General features: G+C 45.6%; 1 protein-coding gene across 2 annotated transcripts in view; it reads left to right on the forward strand.

The window, feature by feature from the left end:
* LOC135056420 (uncharacterized) overlaps nt 1-24,629 on the forward strand; it is a 243,261-nt gene that overhangs the window by 188,096 nt on the left and 30,536 nt on the right. For both annotated transcript variants that reach the window (XM_063961561.1, XM_063961563.1), the window contains one exon: nt 666-1,399. In XM_063961561.1, the coding sequence (XP_063817631.1) occupies nt 666-1,399 (734 nt within the window). The remainder of the gene's footprint in view (nt 1-665; nt 1,400-24,629) is intronic.

Here is a 24,629-nt window from a genome sequence, read left to right on the forward strand (position 1 = left end):
ATTTTATTAAACAGGAAAATAAAATCAGATAATTAGTAGTTATTTTTATAACTATAGAATGTATAGAAAAAAATTGGGATTATTAATATTGTTTTGCTAATTATGTATATAATAAAGACATAATATACTAAGATGGGTTCTGTGTATAAATCTTCAAGGGTTGATTGACTTATGGTCCTGCTGCTGATCAGTTCTGAATTGCTCAGATTCTATAGTACAGCCACAACACTGTAACCACAATTTTCAATAGTATGAGGAGTACTGAAATAAAGGAAGAAAGCCTCCTGTATTCAATAAGTCAGGTGCAAGGCAAATAACTGATATACACACTATTGGACAGATCACTGCCTCACACAATATCAACATATCCTTAAACACTTTGTGCCACAGTGAGCATTCTAATGTTTTGATTTTGTTACAGATTGAGACAAAATTCATGAAATTAAGGTTGATAACAAAAAGTGTTCAGAAGTGAAAAAAGTATCATCTATAGATCTGATTTTAATAACAAATGTCAGAAAAATTGGATTATATTACTAAAGAATAGCAGTAGTCTTGCTTGAAGAATGTAACTACACACAATGAGAAAGAAATTTACAAATCATGCTTTCAATTACTGTTTCAGTGTGACGTCCTTCTTAATTAAGTTCTATGTTTCTTAACAGGCAAGAAAGGTGTCAATTCTGAAGGAGAGGTAGTATTGACGCACATGAAGAAACTAATAAATGATTATGAAAATGAATCTCATGGTTTAACTCGGGATGGGTTTGATCACACAGATGCAGCTTCAGATTGTCCGTCAGATGTGCCAATGAAAGAAAATAATGTATGTGAATTGCCAGGATGTAATCCTCTACAGCAATTCAAGCGGTTGTACAAATTTGAGTCTGAGGATTCGGGTGTTGAGATGCCAAGTGGAGCCAACTCACCTTCTACTCCCAAAGGTTCTGAGAAGAGTTTTGTGGTGCATAGTAGAGATTCCTCCTGTGATTCAGGCGTTCTTAGTGCCTCTTCCTCGCCTACCGTAGGTCATATGGAAATGAGTGCTTGTACAACTGAAGACGAGGCCCAAGCCTTTCTATCAGATATTGAACACTCTAAGGACTATGTTGACGATATTAAAGAAGATGTTGAAGACCATGAAAATACAATAGAAGATTTTATAGACTGTCAAGAGGAGGAGGAGCTAGACTTGCCCCCATGTAGTAATGAAAATGAACCTGCAGCCACCACTCTATTCAGTACAGAACTTTCATCTACAATAGTGGAGGAAACCAAAGCCATGGATGACTTTTACAAAGACACTTTCAATGAAATCCAGGATTTGCATCAATTAAAAAGATGCCCAACAAGTGACAGTTTAGACGAATATATGGACGAGTGTTGCAGGCTGAGTGAGGTAGGAGCATTTCTTCAATGTATACGGCACATTTTGATATGGTTCCATCTGTTACATGCTGTATTACCTACATGTGTAGTAGAGTTGATATCCACAACATATTTTATAGTTATGATTTTTATCTTCTGAGAAAATAGGAGTATCTTTTAAAATGTTACTTATTTAGACCTACTCCCCTCTGCACCCATTCGATCCTTAGGGGTATATTTACTAAAGTGCTGGGTTTTAGTAGTGGAGATGTTGCCCATAGCAACCAATCAGATTTTAGCTATTATCTTCTAGAAGGTGCTATATAAATAATAAGTAGAATCTGATTGGTTGCTATGGGCAACTTGACACATTGATTATCCTGTTGGGAGTTTTTGCATCTTCTATTACATTGTCTTCATAGGAGAAGAGTAATGATTAACCTCCACCTACGTAAAATATGTTACTAAAATGCCCTTTCCCTTTCCTTTACCCACTGTCCCTGCACTCCTCTCTGCGGGGCTCTGCTGATGATTGAAGCCATGGCTGTAAGAACCTTGGTAAAATCTTTTACTTGGTGGTAGCACAGAGACAGTGGAAACACTGGCTTCCGGACTCCAGCTGTCAGTGGGGCACCAAGAAGAAAAGACAGAGGGGACTGCTGAACTAGGACAGATCTCTCTTCCCTCATTTCATAGTGATTTACTACAGTCACTGCTGACTGATGTCCTTTCTCACTAGTCCCCTTTGTAGCCCCCTTTGAGCTGAAGAGCCCATCAAAGTGTGTATAGTGAGCTACAGCTCTTATATTATGAAAGAAGAACAGAAGTTGTTTTAAGGAAGTGTACTAATTGTTAAAATAAAACTTTTATTGCTCTATTTATTATCAATAGCACCTGAAAATAAATATTCCTTATCGTCGCAATTAGCTGCAATAAAGAATCTTTATTTTCCCAGATGTATCATTGTTGAGTCGCCAGGACAGAGGCTTATATAGGAGCCAATCCCGGTGACCACTGAGAAGAAATGTAATCTCATTACCCTTTGTCCCCTCATCTGTGTTACTACGTATGTACCCATTGGCGTTTCTATAATGGGTGCAATGGGTGTGCTGCACATGGGCCCCTGGGTCCAGGGGGGACCACACCTCACCCATTGCACCCATTTTAACACTTACCTTTATGGAGTCCAGCACCGGGACCTGCAATCACGGCAGAAATCGCCGGCAAATTGGCCACAGCGCATGCGCAGTAGCCAAATCGGTCTCCGGATCATGGCGGGCGCCATGTTTCCGGAGACCTACGCATGCGCAGTAGACTCCGGCACAATGGCGGAGTCTACATCGCCGTACAGAGGAGGGGGCCCACCCGGAGGTGCACACGGGCCCCCTCCTCTCTAGAAGCGCCCCGGTATGTACCGATGGACGTTAGCACATATGCAAGCCAGAGCAACTGGGGACGGGCACCACCTTCAAATTCGTCTGGAATGAACTTACGCCCCTGGGTGGTAGTGCAGCTTTAAATATAACACTTACTTTATATGTTACAGTAATAGGACTGTATGAGCATTTCTACTATAAAGCGCACTTATGTGTTAGTGAAAACTTTTTCTTTGATAAACCGATGCTTAGATCGGCAGCCAGCAGACTGAGCGTTTCAAGGATTGCTGCAGGGGAATAAAGTTTCATTTAAATTTGAAGGTTGCATTAAAGACCTTAGCTGCTCTCATGTAATTACAATCCGATAGCTGTTATTGATCAGTAAGTAATTACAAAAACTAGAAGTTCTTATCTGTGTTGTCTGTGCAATAAAAGAAAACAACAAAACCTTTTTAGCAGAGCAAAGTTCAACCAGAAGGATGTCCTATGGGGGTAATTCCAAGTTGATCGCAGCAGGAAATTTTTTAGCAGTTGGGCAAAACCATGTGCACTGCAGGGGGAGCAGATATAACATGTGCAGAGAGAGTTAGATTTGGGTGTGGTGGGTTCAATCTGCAATCTAAATTGCAGTGTAAAAATAAAGCAGCCAGTATTTACCCTGCACAGAAACAAAATAACCCACCCAAATCTAACTCTCTCTGCACATGTTATATCTGCTCCCCCTGCAGTGCACATGGTTTTGCCCAACTGCTAAAAAATTTCCTGCTGCGATCAACTTGGAATTACCCCCTATATACGGCTTGCTAAGGACATTTCTGCTAGCAGGGAGAGGTCTGCTAACAATATATAAGCTGAGAGCAGTTAATCATTGACAGGTAGTTCTGCTGAATGCAAGCCTTCTGGACATCTGACAAGTAATGTCATCTTGACAAAGGAAAATATGTGAGCTACCCAAATAACTGTAATATCCAAACCACTAAAATGTGGCAGAACCTTGTGGTTGCCAAAGCTGTTAAACTAAACATGTTACCCAGTGGCGTAACTAGAAATTTTTCTCCCCCAAGCCAAAAAATTCTTCGGCGCCCCCCCCCCCCCCCCAATCCCCCATAATTGGCACTATTAAAGGAATAAATGTGCGCCGCAAAATAGGGTGTGTGGCTTCGTTGGTATGGGCGTGGCTTCACATAAAGGGGCGTGGCATTGCAGGAAAAGACTACGTTATACCCCAGTTTTCCAACCTGCCCGCCCAGACGTTGGCCAGCACTGGAAAGAAAAATAATCCTAATTCATGCCCCTTACATTATTTGTAATTTTTCCTCCTTATAGTAATGCCCAGTATACATTATGCCACATACTGCAATGGCCCTTAGACATTATGCCACACACAATAATGCACATGACACAATATGCACACACCATAATGCCCCCGACACATTATGCCACACACCGTAATGCCCCCGACACATTATGACAGGAATCGCAATGCCCGTTATACATTATGCTACACACTGCAATGCCCCTGATACATTATACCACATACCACAATGCCCGTGATATAGTATACAACACACCGTAATGCCTGACACATTATGACAGGAATCGCAATGCCCGTTATACATTATGCTACACACTGCAATGCCCCTGATACATTATACCACATACCACAATGCCCGTAATATAGTATACAACACACCGTAATGCCTGACACATACCGCAATGCCCGTTATACCCTATGCTACACACCGCAATGCCCGTTATACATTATGCCACACTGCAATGACCCTGAGACATTATACCACATACCACAATGCCCGTGATATAGTATACAACACACCGTAATGCCTGACACATACCGCAATGCTCGTTATACCCTATGCTACACACCGCAATGCCGTTATACATTATGCCACACTGCAATGACCCTGAGACATTATACCACATACCACAATGCCCGTGATACAGTATGCCACACACCGTAATGCCTGTGACACATTATGACACACACCGCAATGTCCGTGATACATTATGCCACACACCGTAATGCCCATTACACATTAAGTCCTACAGTAAGGCTTCTAATTACTTTTAAATTACCTGCTCGTTGCCAGGGGTTTCATGCTCTTGGTTCCATGCACGGTGCCAGGGGTTTTCATGCTCATGGTGTCATGCTCGTTGCCAGGGGTATCATGCACTGGGTGTCATGCTCGTTGCCAGGGGTTTCATGCACTGGGTGTCATGCTCGTTGCCAGGGGTTTCATGCACTGGGTGTCATGCTCGTTGCTAGGGGGTAGTGCTTGTTGCTAGGGCTGTGCTCCCAGTGCCACATATGTCCCCAGTGCCAGATATTACCCCACGGTGCCAGGTACTCACATGACCCCAGTGCACAATATAGCCCCCCCCTATGTGCCAGGTACATATACCCCCAGTGCCACATATGCCCCCAGTGCCAGATATTCCCCCTCAGTGCCACATATGCCCCCAGTGCCAGATATCCCCCCCCAGCGCCACATATGCCCCCAGTGCCAGATATTCCCCCCCAGTGCCAGATATGCTCCCAGTGCCAGATCCCCCCCCCCCAGTGCCACATATGCCCCCAGTGCCAGATATTCCCCCCAGTGCCACATATGCCCCCAGTGCCAGATATTCCCCCCAGTGCCACATATGCCCCCAGTGCCAGATATTACCCCCCCAGTGCCAGATATGCTCCCAGTGCCAGATTCCCCCACCCCCACCCCCAGTGCTACATATGCCCCCAGTGCCAGATATTCCCCCCCAGTGCCATATATGCCCCCTCCCCCGCCGCCGCCGCCGCTGTTGCTCCCCCGCTGGTTTGTGTTGGAGGGACACGGAGGGCACAGCGCGCGCCTCTCCTGTGTCCCCTCCTGCATCATCTCCGGCGGCCGCGGGTCTAATAAACGAAGTGCCGTTCGTGAGCTCTGATTGGCTCACGAACCGGCACTTCTTCTATTAGACCCGCGGCCGCCGGAGATGATGCAGGAGGGGACACAGGAGAGGCGCGCCGCGCGCTGTGCCCTCCAACACGGCAGGGAGGGTTAGTAGGAGCAGATTGACCTGCGGACGCTCGTCCGCATGTCAATCTGTGCTAAATCAGTGGCGCCCCCGCAGCCCTTCGCCCCCAAGCCACCGCGAGGGCTGCGGGGGCAGTAGTTACGCCACTGATGTTACCCAATGCTTACTTTCCGTATAAGAGTGACTTTAAATGACCACTAAATGATAACATAGCCGCTACTAACTGGAACCATTTTAGGTTTATATGAGACATAAAAGTATTTGAGTTTGAACATAACCCAGGTTTTTCTTCCCTATAGAATTCCCATGAGAGCATACTTGCCGACCTTCAGTTGTCCCATCCGGGGAGTCAGCACTGCGGTGGGCGTGGCAGAGGTAAATGGTGATTGTGTCACTGTGGCACCACCTCCTGCAATACAGTGCTACAATTATTAGCACTGAGAAACAGGCGGATGGGACCGCCAACTTCACTCGGGAAGTGGCAGCTCTGTGAGACTTGCCTACTCCTCCGGGCGTCCAGGGAGAGCTTCCCAGAGGATCTATGAGAGTAGGAACATATGTATAAGTTTGTAGAGGACAGAATCTACTTGACTTTTAAGGGAGAACAATCACTTAAAATAAAGTTGATGTTTAGGATACATACAATATCAAATATCATAGCTCCATCTTGAATTTATACTTACTATACATTTAAATTAGTAAAAAGGAGCGCTTGTGTGAACTAAAACGCACATACCTGTAAAAAAGAAATTATTACTATTTGAATGTTACAGCTCTTTTTTGAAAAAGTAGAGGAGATGTGAATTGGTGGTTTAAATAGTCCAGTATCCATAGGAACTTTCAAGATAACTGTCCCTATTTTACCCTACCTTGAATGCCGGGTTAGATGGTAATTGAAGCTATAAAGCCTGTTCGGCTGTGGTGAGCGCAATTAGCGGCTGCGGCTGGCGGCTCCCGTTCTGTGACAGCTCCGGCTCCGGCTCACACTCCTCCGTGCGGCTCACGGCTTTTTGAAGTGCTGGCGTTCTGACCACTTTGAAGAGTTCCTCCCGATCTCCTGCTGTGTTCGTGTCCAACGCGTTTCGGGCTATACACCCTTTTACATCGGTGAGAGGGGTGGCGGTGCGGTGTGGTGATGCCTGCTGCCGTGCAGGTGTAGTTTCGCTACTCACCAGGCGCCGCTCTCTCTCACCTTCAGGTACCGGAACCTTCAACGGATCTGGCAATCTTCAGTCGGATCCGGACACGGCGATTCCCTCTCGGAGCTGACGGATGAACGAGCTGAGAAGAAAATAGTCTACCTTAAGGGGGGGTATCAACCCTTCTTCCACCGGAAAAGTGGATACCCCAGGGGTGACGGCGACCTTCACCAGTTGGGTGAAAGGTCATCACAGGCATAAAGCCTCAGCCACCCAGAATTCACACACTCGCACTCTCGCGCGTAGTGTGATGAAGGGGTTCTCACGTCCGTGAGCAAACCCCTATTCCGGCGCTTGGGGACAGACAAAGGGACAAACGTACACAGATGCTACTCACCGTCAGTTCCGCACTGCGAACGTCTTCTTCTTTTACAGGTCCCTGTAAGGAGGCAAACGAACAAGCAAACAGCCGTGCAGGGCCTAACTCTAATCTAGTGTAAGACCACTATACTAACTACAAAGGCAGAGCCCTCAAACTAGCTCTGTGGGTGTGGTGCAACAAAACTAAACACAGACTTAACAAGCTCACACTTTGCCCCGCACGGTAACAACATACATCACGATACACAGTGCAAGCAACTACCACGGTGCTGTCCCTTTAAGTACCTGAATCAGAACACCAGGTAGTGGGGGCCGCACAGCTCACCCACTCCCCGTACACTGTCTTTCCAGGGGCTCAGGCCGAGCGGGCCTGCCTGCCTAAACACCTTGGGGTGGACTGGGCCTAGTGCCCAGTGCCACCTTTATCCAACTTTGGGGAGGGAACCTCTTATTTACTGGGCCTAACGCCCCCCCTAACTGCACACAGGCCCGAGGCCTGACTTTATCCCTCGGGCCTAGTGCCCGCCTAACTTGCCGCCCGTTGGGTGACCTGGGCCTAATGCCCTGGGTCACCTTATAACCCTAAGCCAAAAGGAACTAGGGCATAATGCCCTCTAATGCTCCCACAGGCCTAATGCCTGAATTGCCCACGGGCCTAATGCCCGCCTAACATGCGCCACGGGCCGGGGGCCCGACTATGTGCCCACGGGTTTGAAAAGACGCTGGCGGCGCTTCTCATTTTGCGGCCCAAGTGGCGCCAAGTTTGAAACGCCGCCGCGCCGCTGCCCGTCGCCTTTGACAATCTGGTGCAGGGAAACGTCTGATCCCTGCACCAGACACCCGCTGCAGCTGTACGCCGACAGGCGCTGGGGACAGACAAGCTGCCCCAGCACTGCCCCCAGCTAGGGTCTGCACCTCGGATGTGCCCTGGGACACAGGGCACATCTCTACACATCCTAGTAAAAGGGTGTATAACCCGAAACGTGTTGAATACGGACACAGCAGGAGATCGGGAGGAACTCTTCAAAGTGGTCAGAACGCCAGCACTTCAAAAAGCCGTGAGCCGCACGTTCTGTGACAGCTCCTGTCACAGAACGGGAGCCGCCAGCGCAGCCACTAATTGCGCTCACCACAGGCGAACAGGCTGTACAGCTTCAATTACCATCTAACCCGGCATTCAAGGTAGGGTAAAATAGGGACAGTTATCTTAAAAATTCCTATGGATACTGGACTATTTAAACCACCAATTCCCATCTCCTCTACTTTTTCAAAAAAGAGCTGTAACATTCAAATAGTAATAATTTCTTTTTTTTACAGGTATGTGCATTTTAGTTTACACAAGCGCTCTGTTTTACTAATTTAAATGGTCACAATTTTTATGGAGCTGCTGTATATATATATTCATAGCGCAGTATCATTAGTATATATAAAATATACTTACTATACATACCTGTAAAGATCACTAGTTGGCTTGTCAGTTGTCATATTGCTGGTTCTGGTACAGTGCTCCTTTAAGACAGATGTTTCACAGCGTGTCCCACTTCCAGGAAATCTATATTGATGGCATGATAGTCATCACAGCAAGGCTCAGTGCTTTGCTATGTTCAAGTGTATCCGCTAAACTGACATGGAAGATTCATTTTTAAGTCTGTCCAAATCAACTATAAATGATTTAGCTGTCTGTGTATGCTCAGGAATGCACACGGTGATAAATAATTCTACTGTTGTATTTAATTTCTTTCTCTTATATTGTGTGCAATGGATGCAGCTAGTAAATGTAAAACATATTAGTTACTATGAAAATGTTATTACAGATAATTTAAATTCTCGTTATTGAAGAACTAATGCACTTCTTCAGTCACCCACTAGAAGAGCAAAATGGCTTTGATAGGCCTTTATGGGGACAGGTTGTTGTTCATAAAATGGTTCTATCTAGATTAGTGGCGGTCAAACTATGTCATGTGGCCCAGCGGCGAACAACCCTCTACTAAAATCCAGCCCCCATCTGGTATTCTTTCAGAGCCCCAGATATACCTGTCCAGGGTCCGGAGGTGGTAAACGCTTGGCGTGTCCTGGCAACATCACTGCACCTTCGCCTCCAGTCCATCCGAAATAGCATGAGTGGCTGCTGGGCTGACATATAAGGACATATGTAAAAGACATAATTAGGGGGTCTGGGTTGGCATATAATGACAGGAGGTAAACTGTGGTGGGAAAAAATTCTTATGCCCTGAGTCCTAGTTGGATTGTTAGAAGAAATCTAGTGGGGGTGTTTAATTACCTACCTCTTATGAGTGGAGGGTCACACTGTTGGTTTAGTTTTTATTGTATTGTGGACACCCATCTTTGTTCTGCAGAGGTTCCAATCCTGGGCTAACCAGGCCACTTTTAGCAGGGACATCCCCTGTTTTTCTACTGTAGTGGAAACCAGCCAAGGCTGTGTAGTTGTGGGTCTGGTTTCTGAACTGCTCTGCAAAACGATGTGTACCGTTCTTTGGGGGTGATACAGATCTGATTTCTGGGCTGCTAACATTGCTGCTCTGCGTTCAGATAGTCGCCGCCTCCAGGAGGAGTGTAAATTCACCGTGCAAGTGTGCGATCCCATGTGTACGCCAAGTTGCAAAAATCCGCTGTGTGCAGTCTCTGCACAGCCCAGGACTTACTCCTTCCGTGCGATGAGATAAGGCTGATCAGTGCTGACGTCAGACACCCTCCCTGAAAACACTTGAGCACGCCTGCATTTTTACGGACACTCCCAATAAATGATCAGTTACCACCCACAAACGGCCTCCTCCTGTCAATCACATTGCGAACGCCCGTGCGATCGTATTTTTCGCACCATCCTGTCACTGACCGGCGATGCCCTTTGTTGTTGTCCAACACGCATGCGCAGCTAGGACCTGATCGACTGCTGTGGGAAAGCGCACAGCAGTGATCAGGTATGAATCAGGCCATTTATTTGTAACTCCTTCACTCTCTTCCCCTCTGACTGTGCAAATTTCTTCTCTATAAATGTGTCATCTTGGTCCAGCACCCTATGGGCCCTAGCTAAAACCTAGACCCATTTGCACAGAGGGGGTCCAAAGCTGTATTTAGGCCCTCATTCCGAGTTGTTCGCTTGCTAGCTGCTTTTAGCAGCATTGCACACGCTAAGCCGCCGCCTACTGGGAGTGAATCTTAGCTTTGCAGAATTGCGAACGAAAGATTAGCAGAATTGCGAATAGAAAATTCTTAGCAGTTTCTGAGTAGCTCCAGACTTACTCAGCCATTGCGATCAGTTCAGTCAGTTTCGTTCCTGGTTTGACGTCACAAACACACCCAGCATTCGCCCAGACACTCCCCCGTTTCTGCAGACACTCCCGCGTTTTTCCCAGAAACGCCAGCGTTTTTTCGCACACGTCCAGAAAACGGCCAGTTACCGCCCAGAAACACCCACTTCCTGTCAATCACACTCCGATCACCAGAATGATGAAAAATCCTCGTTATTCCGTGCATAAAATACCTTACTTTTGTGTAAAATAACTAAGCGCATGCGCTCTGTGAACCTTGCGCATGCGCAGTAAGCAACTAATCGCAATATAGAGAAAATCGGCAACGAGCGAACAACTCGGAATGACCACCTTAGATGGTGGAGTGCATGTTTTGCACTTTGTGAATGACCTCCAGTGTATTCAGTTCTAAAAAGTGATTTAAACTTTAACCTATTTTATAAAGCTTCCTGTGTACTAGATTTATTTTTCCTTCACTGTCGCTGTGCTAAATTAAAAAGGAACTTGCTCTTGGGCACATTCAGGGGGTCATTCCGACCTGATCGCATACTAGCTATTTTTTGCATCGCTGCGATCAGATAGTCGCTGCCTATAAGGGAGTGTATTTTTGCTTTGCAAGTGTGCGAACGCATGTGTAGCCGAGTGGTACAAAAAAGATTTGTGCAGTTTCTGAGTTGGCCAGAACTTACTCAGCCGGTGTGATCACTTTAGCCTGTCCAGGACCAGAATTGACGTCAGGAACCCTCCCAGCGAATGCATGGACACGCCTGCATTTTTCCCAAACACTCCCAGAAAACGGTCAGTTGACACCCATAAACGCCCTCTTCCAGTCATTCTCCTTGCGATCGGCTGTGCAAATGGATTCTTTGTTAAATCCATCGCAGAGCAATGATCCGCTTTGAACCCGTACGACGCGCCTGCGCATTGTGGTGTATACGCATGCGCAGTTCTGACCTGATCGCAGCGCAGCAAAAAAAACTAACATGCGATCAGGTCGGAATGACCCCCTGAATCCTATTGCAGAAAGAGCACTGTATGTATAAAATTAATAGTATTATTAATTATTATTTCATTTATTTTTCCAAGCACGCTTTGCCTATAGATATGTACACATGTGATTACACACAGGCGATTCACTCTGCATACTCCTTGTTAAAAAAATCACTTGACTTGTAATTTAATTTAATTTTATTTTAAATAGTCTGTCCAATAAAACTGACACATGAGTCAGTAAGATAAGGAGGGCACCGACCATCCACTTCAATTACAATAAGGTTGCATAGAATGCAACGGAAATGATTACGTTACAAGAAAATTATGTTTCAGAAGCTGCCGGTGCATTGTGTGCTATAGTTGCATTAACTTCCAATCATTAGGCTGCATACATCATTAATCCTTAAAGACTACTATTCTCAGTTAAAATCACTTAGACATTCCATCTCTCTGTGCAGACCCTTCCCATACAGCTAATTAGCAGCCAATGGAGACCACACGTGACAAACAAGGTGGACGTAACACACAGAACACCCATTATATAATATTTAAAATGGTTTAAAAGCCCCCACAATCTATGGGGAATGCAATTCTGTGTCGATTGATTTTCTTTGTCCTTCCACGTTTCTTTCTGAAGGTACAAATAAACTACATTTTTCAATGCAAGTTCAACATTGATTAAAATATTTACGTTTTAAGTAAATAAAGGAATCTTTGTTGAATCAGGGTTTATAAGCAGTTGGGCTCCCTTCCAGCTCTTGTGGCTTCTATACTTCAGAAGCTCAGGTTTAGCCTCTGCGCTGACAGATTGTTGTTTTAGGTTCAAACTGTATCATCACAGAGCTTTAAAAGCAATCTTTAGAAGAAAAAGAAAATTGTGATCCCAGATATTGTCCTTTGTTAAACATTCATTTAAAACAGCATTAATCTCGTGAGAACATGGTAAACATTGCGACAAAAATTAAACAGTATTAAAGGATTGGATGAAATGTTTACTGTGTAACTCTATGAGCTTATTCGCAGGACAGCGCACAGACTTTCTGCATGAAACAGACAGTGGCATGTGTTTAAACTAAATCTGTTGTTGTATCATAAGGGCCCTACACACTGGCCGATGTGTGCGGCCGATATGAACATTCTCGTTCAGTAATGAATGAGAAATTTTTCATATCTTTCAGACTGTAGGCACCAACGATCAACTGCGCGGCCCCGCAGTCGTTCATCGTTGGTGCCGGCTCGTTTATACCTGCAAGCCACCATGGACAATATCGTCCATGTTAGCATGCAGGACTATGGGGCCGGGTGATGTCAGGGAGTGAAGAAACTTCACTCCCCCCGTCACCCCCCCTTCCCCCGCAGCCGGGTCGTCCGTTGTCCATATCGACCGTTGATACAAATGTGTAGTGGTCATTAGGGGCCTATATATCATTTCATGTTTGTGGCATATCCCTAAAGAACTCCCCTTTTTGGGGGGATACCCGCAACTATTAAGGATCCCCCCAATGTATGAAGGAGGAACCGCAACATATATCAGAGATATCGGCTCTGTTCCCTCTATTTTCGACAGCAGCTGCAAGGGCAACCATCAAGGGAGACTGCCGAGAGTCCAGTCCCGATCCCACTTCGCGAGGGAGCCTGCATTGCAGAAGTGTGGGTTGGAGCGCACCGCAGACTGCCATCAAAGGACTATGTTGCCGGAATTTTGACTTTGAAGCCGGCCGAGAACCAATCGGATCTCGCTGACCAGCTTCCAATCAGGAGCTGCAGCAGCAGCAACTCCTGATTAGCTACCTGAAAGAATTGGTTAGGAGTTTTCTTGGAGCTTCGCTTGAAGTGGTTGCTGCCTCTTATCTTCACTGCTGGGTCTATTCTAGTGTGGTCCAGAAAATGCAAAAACATGATGGGGGGGGGGGGGGGGGGGGGGGATGTGACGAAGATGGTGCTATCGTTGCTAAGCTACAGTAGTGCCATCTTTTCCTCATTCCCCCCGATCTTGTTCCTGATTGGCTGCCTGTCTACGAGCACCGATATGCGGGGGGGAGTGGAAAGTGAAAGGGAGTTAGGGCATACTTACCGACATTCTGGCTGCTCTCTGCGGGAGAGAGCAGCCAGGTCGGCTCAACAGGCGGGCCGGGGAGCGCTCTGACGTAAGGAGGGGGTGGGCCGGGGGCAGAGCAAGGGCGGGGCAGGGGCGGGGTTACAGTGACACCTCCTTTAAGCTACGCCTCCCGCTCTGTAATGCCGCTATCACCGGCATTACACTGCAGGGGGCGTGGCTATGATGACGCGATTCAGCAAGAATCGCGTCATCGACTGCCCGGACCGCCCACTTTACACACAAAGTGGGCGGACGGGCAGGGGGACCCCTCAAATCGGGAGACTTGCCTGCTCTTCCGGGGGGTCACCCGATTTTCGGTAGCCTCTCGGCCATTCTGGGAGCGTAGGCAAGTATGAGTTAGGGGTCCTGTCTATTCTGGCAGTCCCAAGCCCCACAATTTCTGATGACAGTCCTGAGGTTTCCAAGCAAGCGGAATGCTGTGCTCCTGCAGCAGACACTTGTTTGGGAAACTAGAAAACGGGTAGATGGACACTGGTTAGATGATTTGCTAACAAAATGGCTAAGCGAGTTTGAAAAGGGGATCATAGTAGGTTGTCCAAGTCATGTTTCCAAGGCAACGCAGGACTGGTATACATAAAATTCTGTAACCCAGATTAACTGGTCAGCTCAGAGTCCGAGCTTAACCGCATTGAGAACCTCTGGAACGATTTGGAGACGGGTGCGTTCTAGACTGACTCGACTTTCTTCAGCGTCACAATTGTTCACTTAAGGCAGAATAACAAAACATAACATCTGCTGATGTCCAGGAACTTGTGAACAGTTTGCCAAGAAGGGTGTCTGCAATAATCACTGCACATGGTGCAACTACAAATTACTGACATCAATAAAATCTATTTGCTGTCACTTTTGTCTGCATAGTGTATATTATTATTGATACTGATATAGCTATAAAACTCTCTTTTTGCCCGATACATAGGGCCTGCAACTATGAATTTTGTTTTTATTAAGTAATACACCATTATTTTTCTGGGTGTCCTATTATCTATGTATCCAAGATATAAATCCCGACTACCCCTTTCGTTGTGGAAAAGTCATTAATGCCAGAAGTTTATGTAAAATAGAAAGAAGAGAAAGATGTAGCAGACATTCTACTAGTTTAGAAGAAAATATATGTCTGTTTATTTGGAGATAGGAATGAAATAACATTGCAGTCCTTTTTTTCCCATCACAGTTAACTGGCAAATGGTAATTGTTTCAAGATGCATATTTGCTTCTATGTACAATAGGGACGTTGGTTTATGTGCAGCAGTCACCATGGGTTTGGATTCTAGCTTTTCTCTTTATTGAATTTGTTCCTTCCATTTCCTGCTGTGATTTTCTGCCTAATGACTGGCATTTTACAATATCTTTGCCATCTATCAAACAGTTATAATCGGGGCCTATAAAAATAAAGTCACTGAGAACATCATAATTTTTACTCAAATCCGTGTTTTTTGAATATATATTTTATGAAACAGGTACCATTTCCTGGGGTAGATGCATTGGTGTTTCTATCATGGATGCAATGTGCTCGGTGCACACGGGCCCCTGAGTCCGGGGGGAGGGGGGGGGGGGGGCCACGTCGCTCACATTGTACCCATGTTGTTTTAATACTTACAGTACCAGTCAAAACTTTTTTCTACTGTACATTGTAGATTAATACTGAAGACGTCAAAACTATGAAAGAACACATATAGAATTATGTTGTCAACAAAAAAGTGTTAAACAAATCAAAATATGTTTTATCTTTTAGATTCCTCAAAGTAGCCCCCTTTTGCTTTGATGACAGCTTTGCACACTCTTGGCATTCTCTCAATCAGCGTCATGAGGTAGTCTCCTGGAATGGTTTTCTAACAGTCTTGAAGGAGTTCCCAGAGGTGCTGAGCACTTGTTGGCTGCTTTTCCTTTACTCTGCGTTCCAGCTCATCCCAAACTATCTCAATTGGGTTTAGGTCAGGTGATTGTGGAGGCCAGGTCATCTGACGCAGCACTCCATCACTTTACTTCTTGGTCAAGTAGCCCTTACATAGCCTAGAGGTGTGTTTGGGGTCATTGTCTTGTTGAAAAACAAATTATGGTCCCAGTAAGCGCAAACCAGATGGGATGGCATGGCATGGCTGCAGAATGCTGTGGTAGCCATGCTGGTTGAGTGTGCCTTGAATTTTGAATAAATCACCAACAGTGTCACCAGCAAAGCACCCACACACCATCACACCTCCTCCTCCATGCTTCACAATGGGAACCACACATGCAGAAACCATCTGCTCACCTTCCCTGCATCTCACAAAGACACGGCGGTTGTAACCAAAAATCTCAAATTTGGACTCATCAGACCAAAATACAGATTACCACTGGTCTAATGTCCATTCCTTGTGTTTCTTGGCCCAAACAATTCTCTTCTTCTTGTTGTTCATCATCAGTAGTGGCTTCTCCACAGCAATTGAACCATGAAGGCCTGATTCACGCAGTCTCCTCTGAACAGTTGATGTTGAGATTTGTCTGCTACTTTAACTCTGTGAAGAATTTATGTGGGCTCTAATCTGAGGTGCTGTTAAGTAGCGGTTTCTGAGGCTGATAACTCTAATGAACCTATCCTCTGCAGCAGATTTTACTCTTGGTCTTCCTTTTCTGGGGCGGTCTTCATGAGAGGCAGTTTCATCATAGCGTTTGCAACTGCATTTGAGGATACATTCAAAGTTCTTGAAATTTTCCATATCGACTGACCTTCATATCTTAAAGTAATGATGGACTGTTGTTTCTCTTTGCTGAGTTGAGTGGTTTGTGCCATAATATGGATTACAACAGTAGTCCAATAGGGGTGTCCACTGTGTACTAACCCTACCTCTAACACAACTGATGGTCTCAAACACATTAAGAAGGCAAGCAATTCCACAGACTGACTCTTGACAAGGCACACCTGTTAATTCAAAACCATTCCAGGAGACTACCTCATGAAGCTGATTGAGAGAATGCCAAGAGTGTGCAAAGCTGTCATCAAAGCAAAAGGGGGCTACTTTGAGGAATCTAAAAAATAAAACATATTTTGATTTGTTTAACACTTTTTTGTTTACAAAATAATTCCATATGTGTTCTTTCATAGTTTTGATGTCTTCAGTATTAATCTACAATGTAGAAATAATTAAAATAAATAAAAACCATTGAATGAGAAGGTGTGTCCAAACTTTTGACTGATACTGTACCTTTCCAGAGTCCCGCAATGGGCAATGCAGCAGCTGCAAAAATAACTGCCAAAATGCCCACTATGCACGTGCAGTAGGTAATTAGTCTCCGGACCATGGCGGGTGCCATGTTGCTGGAGACTTGCACATGTGCAGTAGACTCCGGCACAGTGCCGGAGCCTACTGCACCATGGAGAGGAGGGGGCCCACCTGGAGTCTGCACACAAGCCCCCTCCTATCATTAAAAAGAGATTACACAAGTCCAAGGTTTCTGGTGCAACTGGCTTCAACTAGTTTTATTAAGCAGCAAAACAAAATGAAACAACAAAACAAATACCTTTCTGTGTAGGACTAAAGTAAACACAAGTCATTCCTAACTCACTACAAAACACCAGAAGTTTTATCAAGCATAGCTCACTTGTTTTCAGTAGCAGATTTCTCTCACATAGACTCTGCAGTCTCCTTTATCCCAAGGCAGTGTGAGATTCCTAGTGATCATGCTGACAGCCTTATAACACTCTCATGCAGCTGAAATCACTAATAAGCCTTCTGTGAGGCCAACAGGCCCTAAGACCCGAACTGGGCCTTTCTTCTTACATCAATACCCCAGGAACCCTTATCTGGCTTTTGCCAAAAGCCCAAAACGTGTTAGTTACACAACTAAGCACTTTCCTGGGGTTTTTAAAATACATAGGGTAAAAAACTGGGGCAAATATACCTGCCTTCAAACACTATTCCAGTGTTCTTGCTACAATATATACACAATACACAGTAGGGATCAGTACTAAATGCCGCCGGCCGGAATCCCGGCGGTCGAAATACCGATGCCGGAATCCCGACCACACAATCCCGACAGGGGTGGCGAGCGGAACGCAGCCCCTTTCGGGCTCGCTTCGCTCGCCACGCTGCGGGCACGGTGCCTCGCTACGCTTGGCACACTATTATATTCTCCCTCTGTGGGTGTCGTGGAGAATATGTCGGGATTGTGGCGGTCGGGATTCCGGCGTCGGTATTTCGACCGCCGGGATTCCGGCCGGCGGCATCTTGACCGCATCCCACACAGTATATACATTTACTTATAACATTTACTTATAGCATTAGTATACACTTTACAATAGGGACACAGTTGCAAAACAAGACAAGAGGTAAGTTGGTCCTGTTTGCATGAGGTTGTAACTAGGGTACTGTGGCCATTGCTGCTGCACAGAGTGCAAGTCGACTTGGGGACGTAACCAGACACCGCTGCAGTTTCTATAGTGCACCCTTGCACCTTTCCTGAAGCCCTGCCTGAGCAAACTACCTGACTCACTCTAGTCTCTGTCGTGGCTTCACCCAGCTCCAGTCTATAGGGAGAGACATCAGGGTGCCTCTACTCCCCACATTCACAAACCTATGTGCTGAGGAGCTGGTGGCAAAAGCCCAGACGCACTGGGGGTGGGGGGGTGTTCACCTGTGTGGAAAATTTGTGAAAGGGGTATTTCTACTGTGTTGCATTATATGTAAGGGGGAGGGGATTTCTACTGTGTAGCATAATGTGTGAGGGGGTATCTCTGCTGTGTGGGATTGTATAAGTGGGGGATTTCTCTTGGTGGCATAATGTGTAAGAGGGGATGTCTACTGTGTGTCATAATGTCTAATAAGGGGGATTTCTACTGTGTGATATAATGTGTAAGGGGGATTTCTACTGTGTGGCATAATGGGTAAGACGCATTAATACTGTGGGCATAATGGGTAAGGTGCATTACTAGTGTGGGCATACTGTGTAAGGGGGGATTTATACTGTGTAGCATAATGTGTAAGGTATAAGGGGGGTTGGATTTCTACTGGGTGGAAAAATGGGTAAAGAGAAGGGGATTTCTACTGTGTGGTATAATAGGTAAGGGGCATTACTATTGTGGCCATAATGTGTAAGGAGCATTACTACTGTGTTGACATAATGTGTAAGGGGGGATTTCTACTATGTGATATATTGTGTAAGGGGAGTCGGTTTTCTACTGTGGCAAAATGTGTAATAAGGGTCAAATTGCTACTGTGTGGCATAATGTGCTAGGGGCATCAGATTTCTACTGTGTGGCAAAATGTGTAAGGGTGGATTTCGACTTGGTGGCATAATATGTAAAGGGAGATTTCTATGGTGTGGCAAAATGTATAAGGAGGGGGATTTCTACTGTGTGGCATGATGTGTAAGGGGCATTTCTACTGTGGGCATAATGTGTAAGGGGCATTACTACTGTGTGGACATAATGTGTAAGGGGCATTAGTACAGTGTGGCAATAATGTGTAAGGGGCATTACTTCTGTGTGGCATACAGTGTGTTAGGGACACTACTATGTAGTGTAATGTGAATAAGGAGCACTAATGTGGGGCGTAGTGTGAATTGTGGGTACTATAGTGTGGCCATGCCCCTTCCCGTGAGACCACTGACCCTTATTAGAATATGGAGAGGGGGCACTAATGCTCTTCCTAGAGCAGGATACCAAGATGTCTAGTTATAGCTCTGTGTTCACAAGCTTACACCAATGTTGATCTCAGGAGGTAGGTTGAACTGGCAACTGCATTGGGCGTCATAGTGGCTTCCTGAACTTCCTGAAATTTGGGACATTCCAGGAGAGTACCGTAGGTAAGTATGGCTCCCACTCTATAGGAAAATAGGAGTTTAATGCATGGGGTTAAAATTCACAAATTGCTTTTTTGACCAGTAAGATTATACCATGGACCAAATTTTCTTATAAATGGTATCAACAGAGAAAATGTTCCTGGCATACAACACAAGTTAATTTTCTATGTTCTGTAGGCTGCTCTGTTATACTCACCCAACACTGATATGTACACTTAAGCTACCCAGTGAACAGTTAAGGTCTAACTGGTATATTTCCAGGGGCAGATTTAGGGGTGAGTATGCCCCTAGGAAAGACAGTAATGGCTGTCTAATTTTATTATTTTTGTTGATTGGATATAAGCCCTCATTTGATGAAAGCCAATTTAATAGAATAATAAAAAAAGCCACTATGACATTTTATTTTTAATTATGTATACATCTTTATTGAGTAGGACAGCTTACAGGAGCAGAATGTGCATGTCCTACCCATTTATGCTCCATTCAAGATGTCATATGGTACAGTTCAGTAGAGATATTTTGCAGTTACTGGAACTTTTTGGGCTGACAGTACCAACACAAGCATCCAAGTGCCGCCCCCAAACAAGTGCCGCCGCTAGGCACAAGCCTCATGTGCCTAATGGGAAATTCCCCACTGCATATTTCATCTATTTAATTCAATGTCAAAAATGGATTTAGACTCAATGCAGCCCAAGGCCTTTGTGGTGAAAAAGAAAGTGTACGTGAGTTGTGCACTCCTAATTCTGCATTATCCAATATGCCTATAAATTGTAAGCTTGTGAGCAGGGCCCTCTTACCTCTGTGTCTGGTATATCCCAGTTTTGTTTTATTTTGTTCCCAATTGTACAATGCAGTGGTATAAGCTGGAACTATTTATGTAATTGTTAATAAATAAATAAATACCTTGTTGGATTTGTACAGAACAAAGTGTATTCTTAAAAACTTGTGTAATATTACTGTAAATGTAACTTGTAATCAATATCACAGCTCCTTAGAGGTAGCTGTAACAGCTCTATGCCTTTAAATGGTTTCCCAGGGTAATGGCAGGGACGTGCAGTCAGGGGAGGCAGGGGAGGCAGTGCCTCCCCTGTAATTAATAAAAAGAAGATACTTATGACACATATTCTGTGTCATAAGTATCTTCTTTATTGAATCCTAATCATTTTACTGCTTTAAAGCAGTTTGGGAGGCACTGACAGCAGGTGCCTCCCGTGGATAATGGGAACGGGACAGTGCGGGGGGCGGAGCCTAGCACTGTGCTGTAAAAGCCCATGAAAAAACTTAGGGAAAGCGGCACTGTTCCAAGTGCCTCGCTGACAGGGACACCACCCCCATGTCAGCGAGGCACCCGTGATTGGACAGCGGATCCAGGGCTGGATCCGCTTGTCCAAACACCCACATGCGGCGCTGGAGGCGGTGGGTCCCGGCGTTAATGATAGCCGGGAGTAGCGGTGGGCAGTGTGTCTGTGGCTTCCCTCCCCCCCCCCCTCCCGTACTCCGGCTCCCGCTCACCTTACCAGCGGCGGCGGCGGTCCTGCGGAGTGTGCAGCTCTCCCCCCCGTCCTCCCGGCTCCCGATCATCTGACAGGCAGCAGCGGTGGCTTGTGCGGCTGTCCTCCTCCGCCGGCTCCAGCAGCAGCAGCAGGTTAGTTCCGTGTCTTCTCTCTCTCTCTCTCTCTCCTTTCCCCCTCCTGTGGATCATATGTAAGTATAATGTTCATTTTTACAGGTACCCCTTTGGATTCTACTGGACAAGTGGACGTGATCGGCGTGGGATGTAGGTAAGTAATCTCTCTAATTTTTACAGGTACCTTATTGGATTCTACTGGACAAGTGGACGTGACCGGCGTGGGATGTAGGTAAGTATGTGTGAGTGCGTAAGTGTGTTTTAATAAAATTTTACTGTCACGGTGTGTGAGTTGTGTTTTTATTTGGGTATTTTTTGTTGTTGTAGAACTACAGGTACCAGCGAGCCTGTTATTTCCCCGCCTGCTGGTATTTGAGGTTCTCCAAGTACCAGCAAGCGGGGGAGGCTTGCTGGGCCTTGTAGTTCCACAACAAAAAACAATATTCTTTTTTTACACACATGGCTATCAGCCCGGCACCCACCGCCCGGGGGTGCTGGGGACAGCCACGGGCTTCACCCCTGGCCCTTGGGTGCCTGGAGGGGGGGACCCCTTGATTTAAGGGGTCCTCACTCCTCCAGGGTACCCCGGCCAGAGGTGACTAGTTGTGGGGGGTAATGCCACGGCCGCAGGGAACAATATAAAAGTGTCCCCCGGCTGTGGCATTATCTCTCTGGCTAGTGGAGCCCGGTGCTGGTTTTAAAAATACGGGGGACCCCTACATCTTTTGTCCCCCGTATTTTTGGAACCAGGACCGGACTAAGAGCCCGGTGCTGGTTGTCTAAATACGGGGAACCCCTGTCCAATTTTTCCCCCAGTATTTAAACAACCAGGACTGGCTCAAAGAGCCCGAGGCTGGTTATAATAAGGAGGGGGGACCCCACGCATTTTTTTTAACCCATTCAGACCCTTCTCCATTAAGTTAATGGAAGCCCTGGACAACAAAATTGCATTCATGTCCTCCTCCCACTTCCTTCCCAGTCCCAAACACTAATTTTATTTTATTTTCTATAAAAATGTACACTATATCACAAGTATGATGAGCAGGCAGCGGGCATTGGCGGCATCGGACTGAGATAGAAATTAGTGGCGGAGGGCTGGGTCAGTTGATGGTGGGCAAGTTTGTAAGCCATTGGCGGTGGCAGCGGGTACCGGCTCAGAGGCAGTAGCGGGCATTGGCTCGGCGGTGGTAGGGGTCATCGGCAGGATTCGGCGGACATTATGGCTGCAGTGCCTCACTAGCCACTGACCTCACTGCACGCCACCGGGTAATGGAGCTATTCCCCTCCTGCAGACAGCCTTGCATTTGGGACTAGAGTTATGCTGCTTTCAGATCGCAAATGCCGGATCCTACCCGGTAAGAGAAACGTGTCCTTACCGGGTGGGATCCGGCATTTGCTCTCCTCTGCTGGCTTTCCGACCCGGCAATATACCATGTCAGTTGCCATAGCAGCGGGGGGCGCAGCAGCAGCAGGGCCGGGGGTGGAGGCGGCGCTGGGAGATGAGCTTATCTCCTGCGCCGCCTTTCCCTATGCTGTGAATGGGAGCCGTGTCGCATCAAAACGGCTCCCATTCACACTGCACCTGACCCGGTATTCAACCCGGTAATAACTCTTCTTTTTAACCGGGTTGAATTACCGGGTCAGGCGACCCGCTAAATCGGCAAAGGCGCTTTCACATCGCACACTGACCCGTTTGGACACGGCAATATGCCGTGTCGATACCGGGTTATTTGTGCGATGTGAAAGGGGTATAAGAGGATTCAGTCCTAGGGGAGAAATCAAATGTTTGAAAAGTCAGTTGGGTGTCTGTTTTTTCCTGTCTATTAGATAGGAAAAAACAGACTCCCAACTGACTTTTCAAACATTTGAATCTCTCCCCTAATGTTGCAAGCTATTTGTGCATACAGTAAATAACTGCTTTTTACTTATAGTGTTTTTTTTTTAACTTTATTTAATAGTTTAATTGTTCAACAAGATAAAAGAGTTAAGAGTACATGTAATTTATCATGTGGTCAGATGATTTCATTCTAGCCTCCTGCAAGGTGGTGAGGACATTAGGTTTTTCCAGCACATCCTGAACCCCATCTTAGAGGAAACTGAAAACAAGAAGGGGACAATCATGCTGTGAAATTGTTCCCAGCACCAGACGTTATTCCTGACTATTTAGGATGTTACTAAAAGAAATCCAGCAAGTAAACAATGTCTTGTACATTCCTCAAGGAATTGGGGTTCTGCGTAGTTCTGTGGTTTCTAAGGGGAATTCTTTCATTTTTACGTCACACAGGAAAAATTACTTACAGTATTAAAACAAGTTCTAATGCTTCTATTTGTGGGTGATTAGGAAAAATGAAATCATTTAGTTGGTTCTTGAGAAATGTTTTGTCTGACCATTACAAGTAAATGAAATATTTTAAGGCACCGCGTCACGTCCCATGGTTTCATTGTATATTAGGTAAGGGAACATGCCACTTCTACAGATGGAAAACACCTGACATTTTCAGAAATAGAATTTAAAATAGCAACAAGGAAAAAAACGATTTAGGTTTTTGCTTTTAGTGAGTTTATATTGTTAAAATGTCAATATTTGTTCTTTTTTTTGGTTCAGTAAAGTTGAAAAAATACAAAAGACCATAACTCAAATTCCATATAACCAGCTATTCCAGTTAAAAACACAGAAAGTGTAAACCTGTAAATCTCTGCTCTGTACCTCAAAGCGTAATGAGCCACTGATGTGTGGACTCTAACGAGTATGTTAAAAATAAAAATTATGGTTTGTAAATGATCAACAGAAATAAATGCTGACATTTTGAGCAGTAATAGAACAAGAACTGCACACACATTATTTTATACAAGACAATTGCAGTGATAATAACACCTACTGTATGTTTCCCATATACTACACTGTGTAAATGACCCAGTTGAGTTTGCAGGGGCATAATAGGACAAGGGGAGAGGGGAGGGGGGGCATGTGCTGTGCCCATCCGATCCCCCTCCTCTCTAGCTGGCGGCGCAAGTGAGTAGACTCTGCGCTGGAGGCCAGTGCGCATGAGCAAGTCTCTGGGAAAATGGCACGGTGGCCACTTGCTCTGCACTTTTGTACTGTGCATGCGCAAATCTCTGGGAAAATGGCTGCTGTACCATTATTATTTTTGCAGCATTGCCAAAGCAGGGCTCCAGAGTGGTAAGTATTAAAGAACATAGTTGCAGGGCGTACTGTGTGGGCCACCCTGGTCCCAGGTGCCTGTGAGCATCGCACACCCTGCACCTATTATTCGTAGATATGCCACTGATAGTTGGAGTAGGTAATTCTGATGTTTTAGCCTTGGAGAATTAGCTGCATAATAGACATAGAAAGTCCTGACTCACTCATAGGCAAACGCAGGGGGGGTTTCTGGTTGCCCGGAAACCCCTCTCCTCTTTCCAAGTGGCTTAAATTATGACAATAGCAATGATATATAGTACAAATACTAGAGCTGCTGTCACATCATGCAGTTTAAGGGACAGAGCAGAGCTGCTGCGCATGCCCAGTGTAGCAGCTGTATCTACCAAGTT

The sequence above is a fragment of the Pseudophryne corroboree genome, chromosome 3 (assembly GCF_028390025.1).
Source record: "Pseudophryne corroboree isolate aPseCor3 chromosome 3, aPseCor3.hap2, whole genome shotgun sequence".
Taxonomy (NCBI): Eukaryota; Metazoa; Chordata; class Amphibia; order Anura; family Myobatrachidae; genus Pseudophryne; species Pseudophryne corroboree.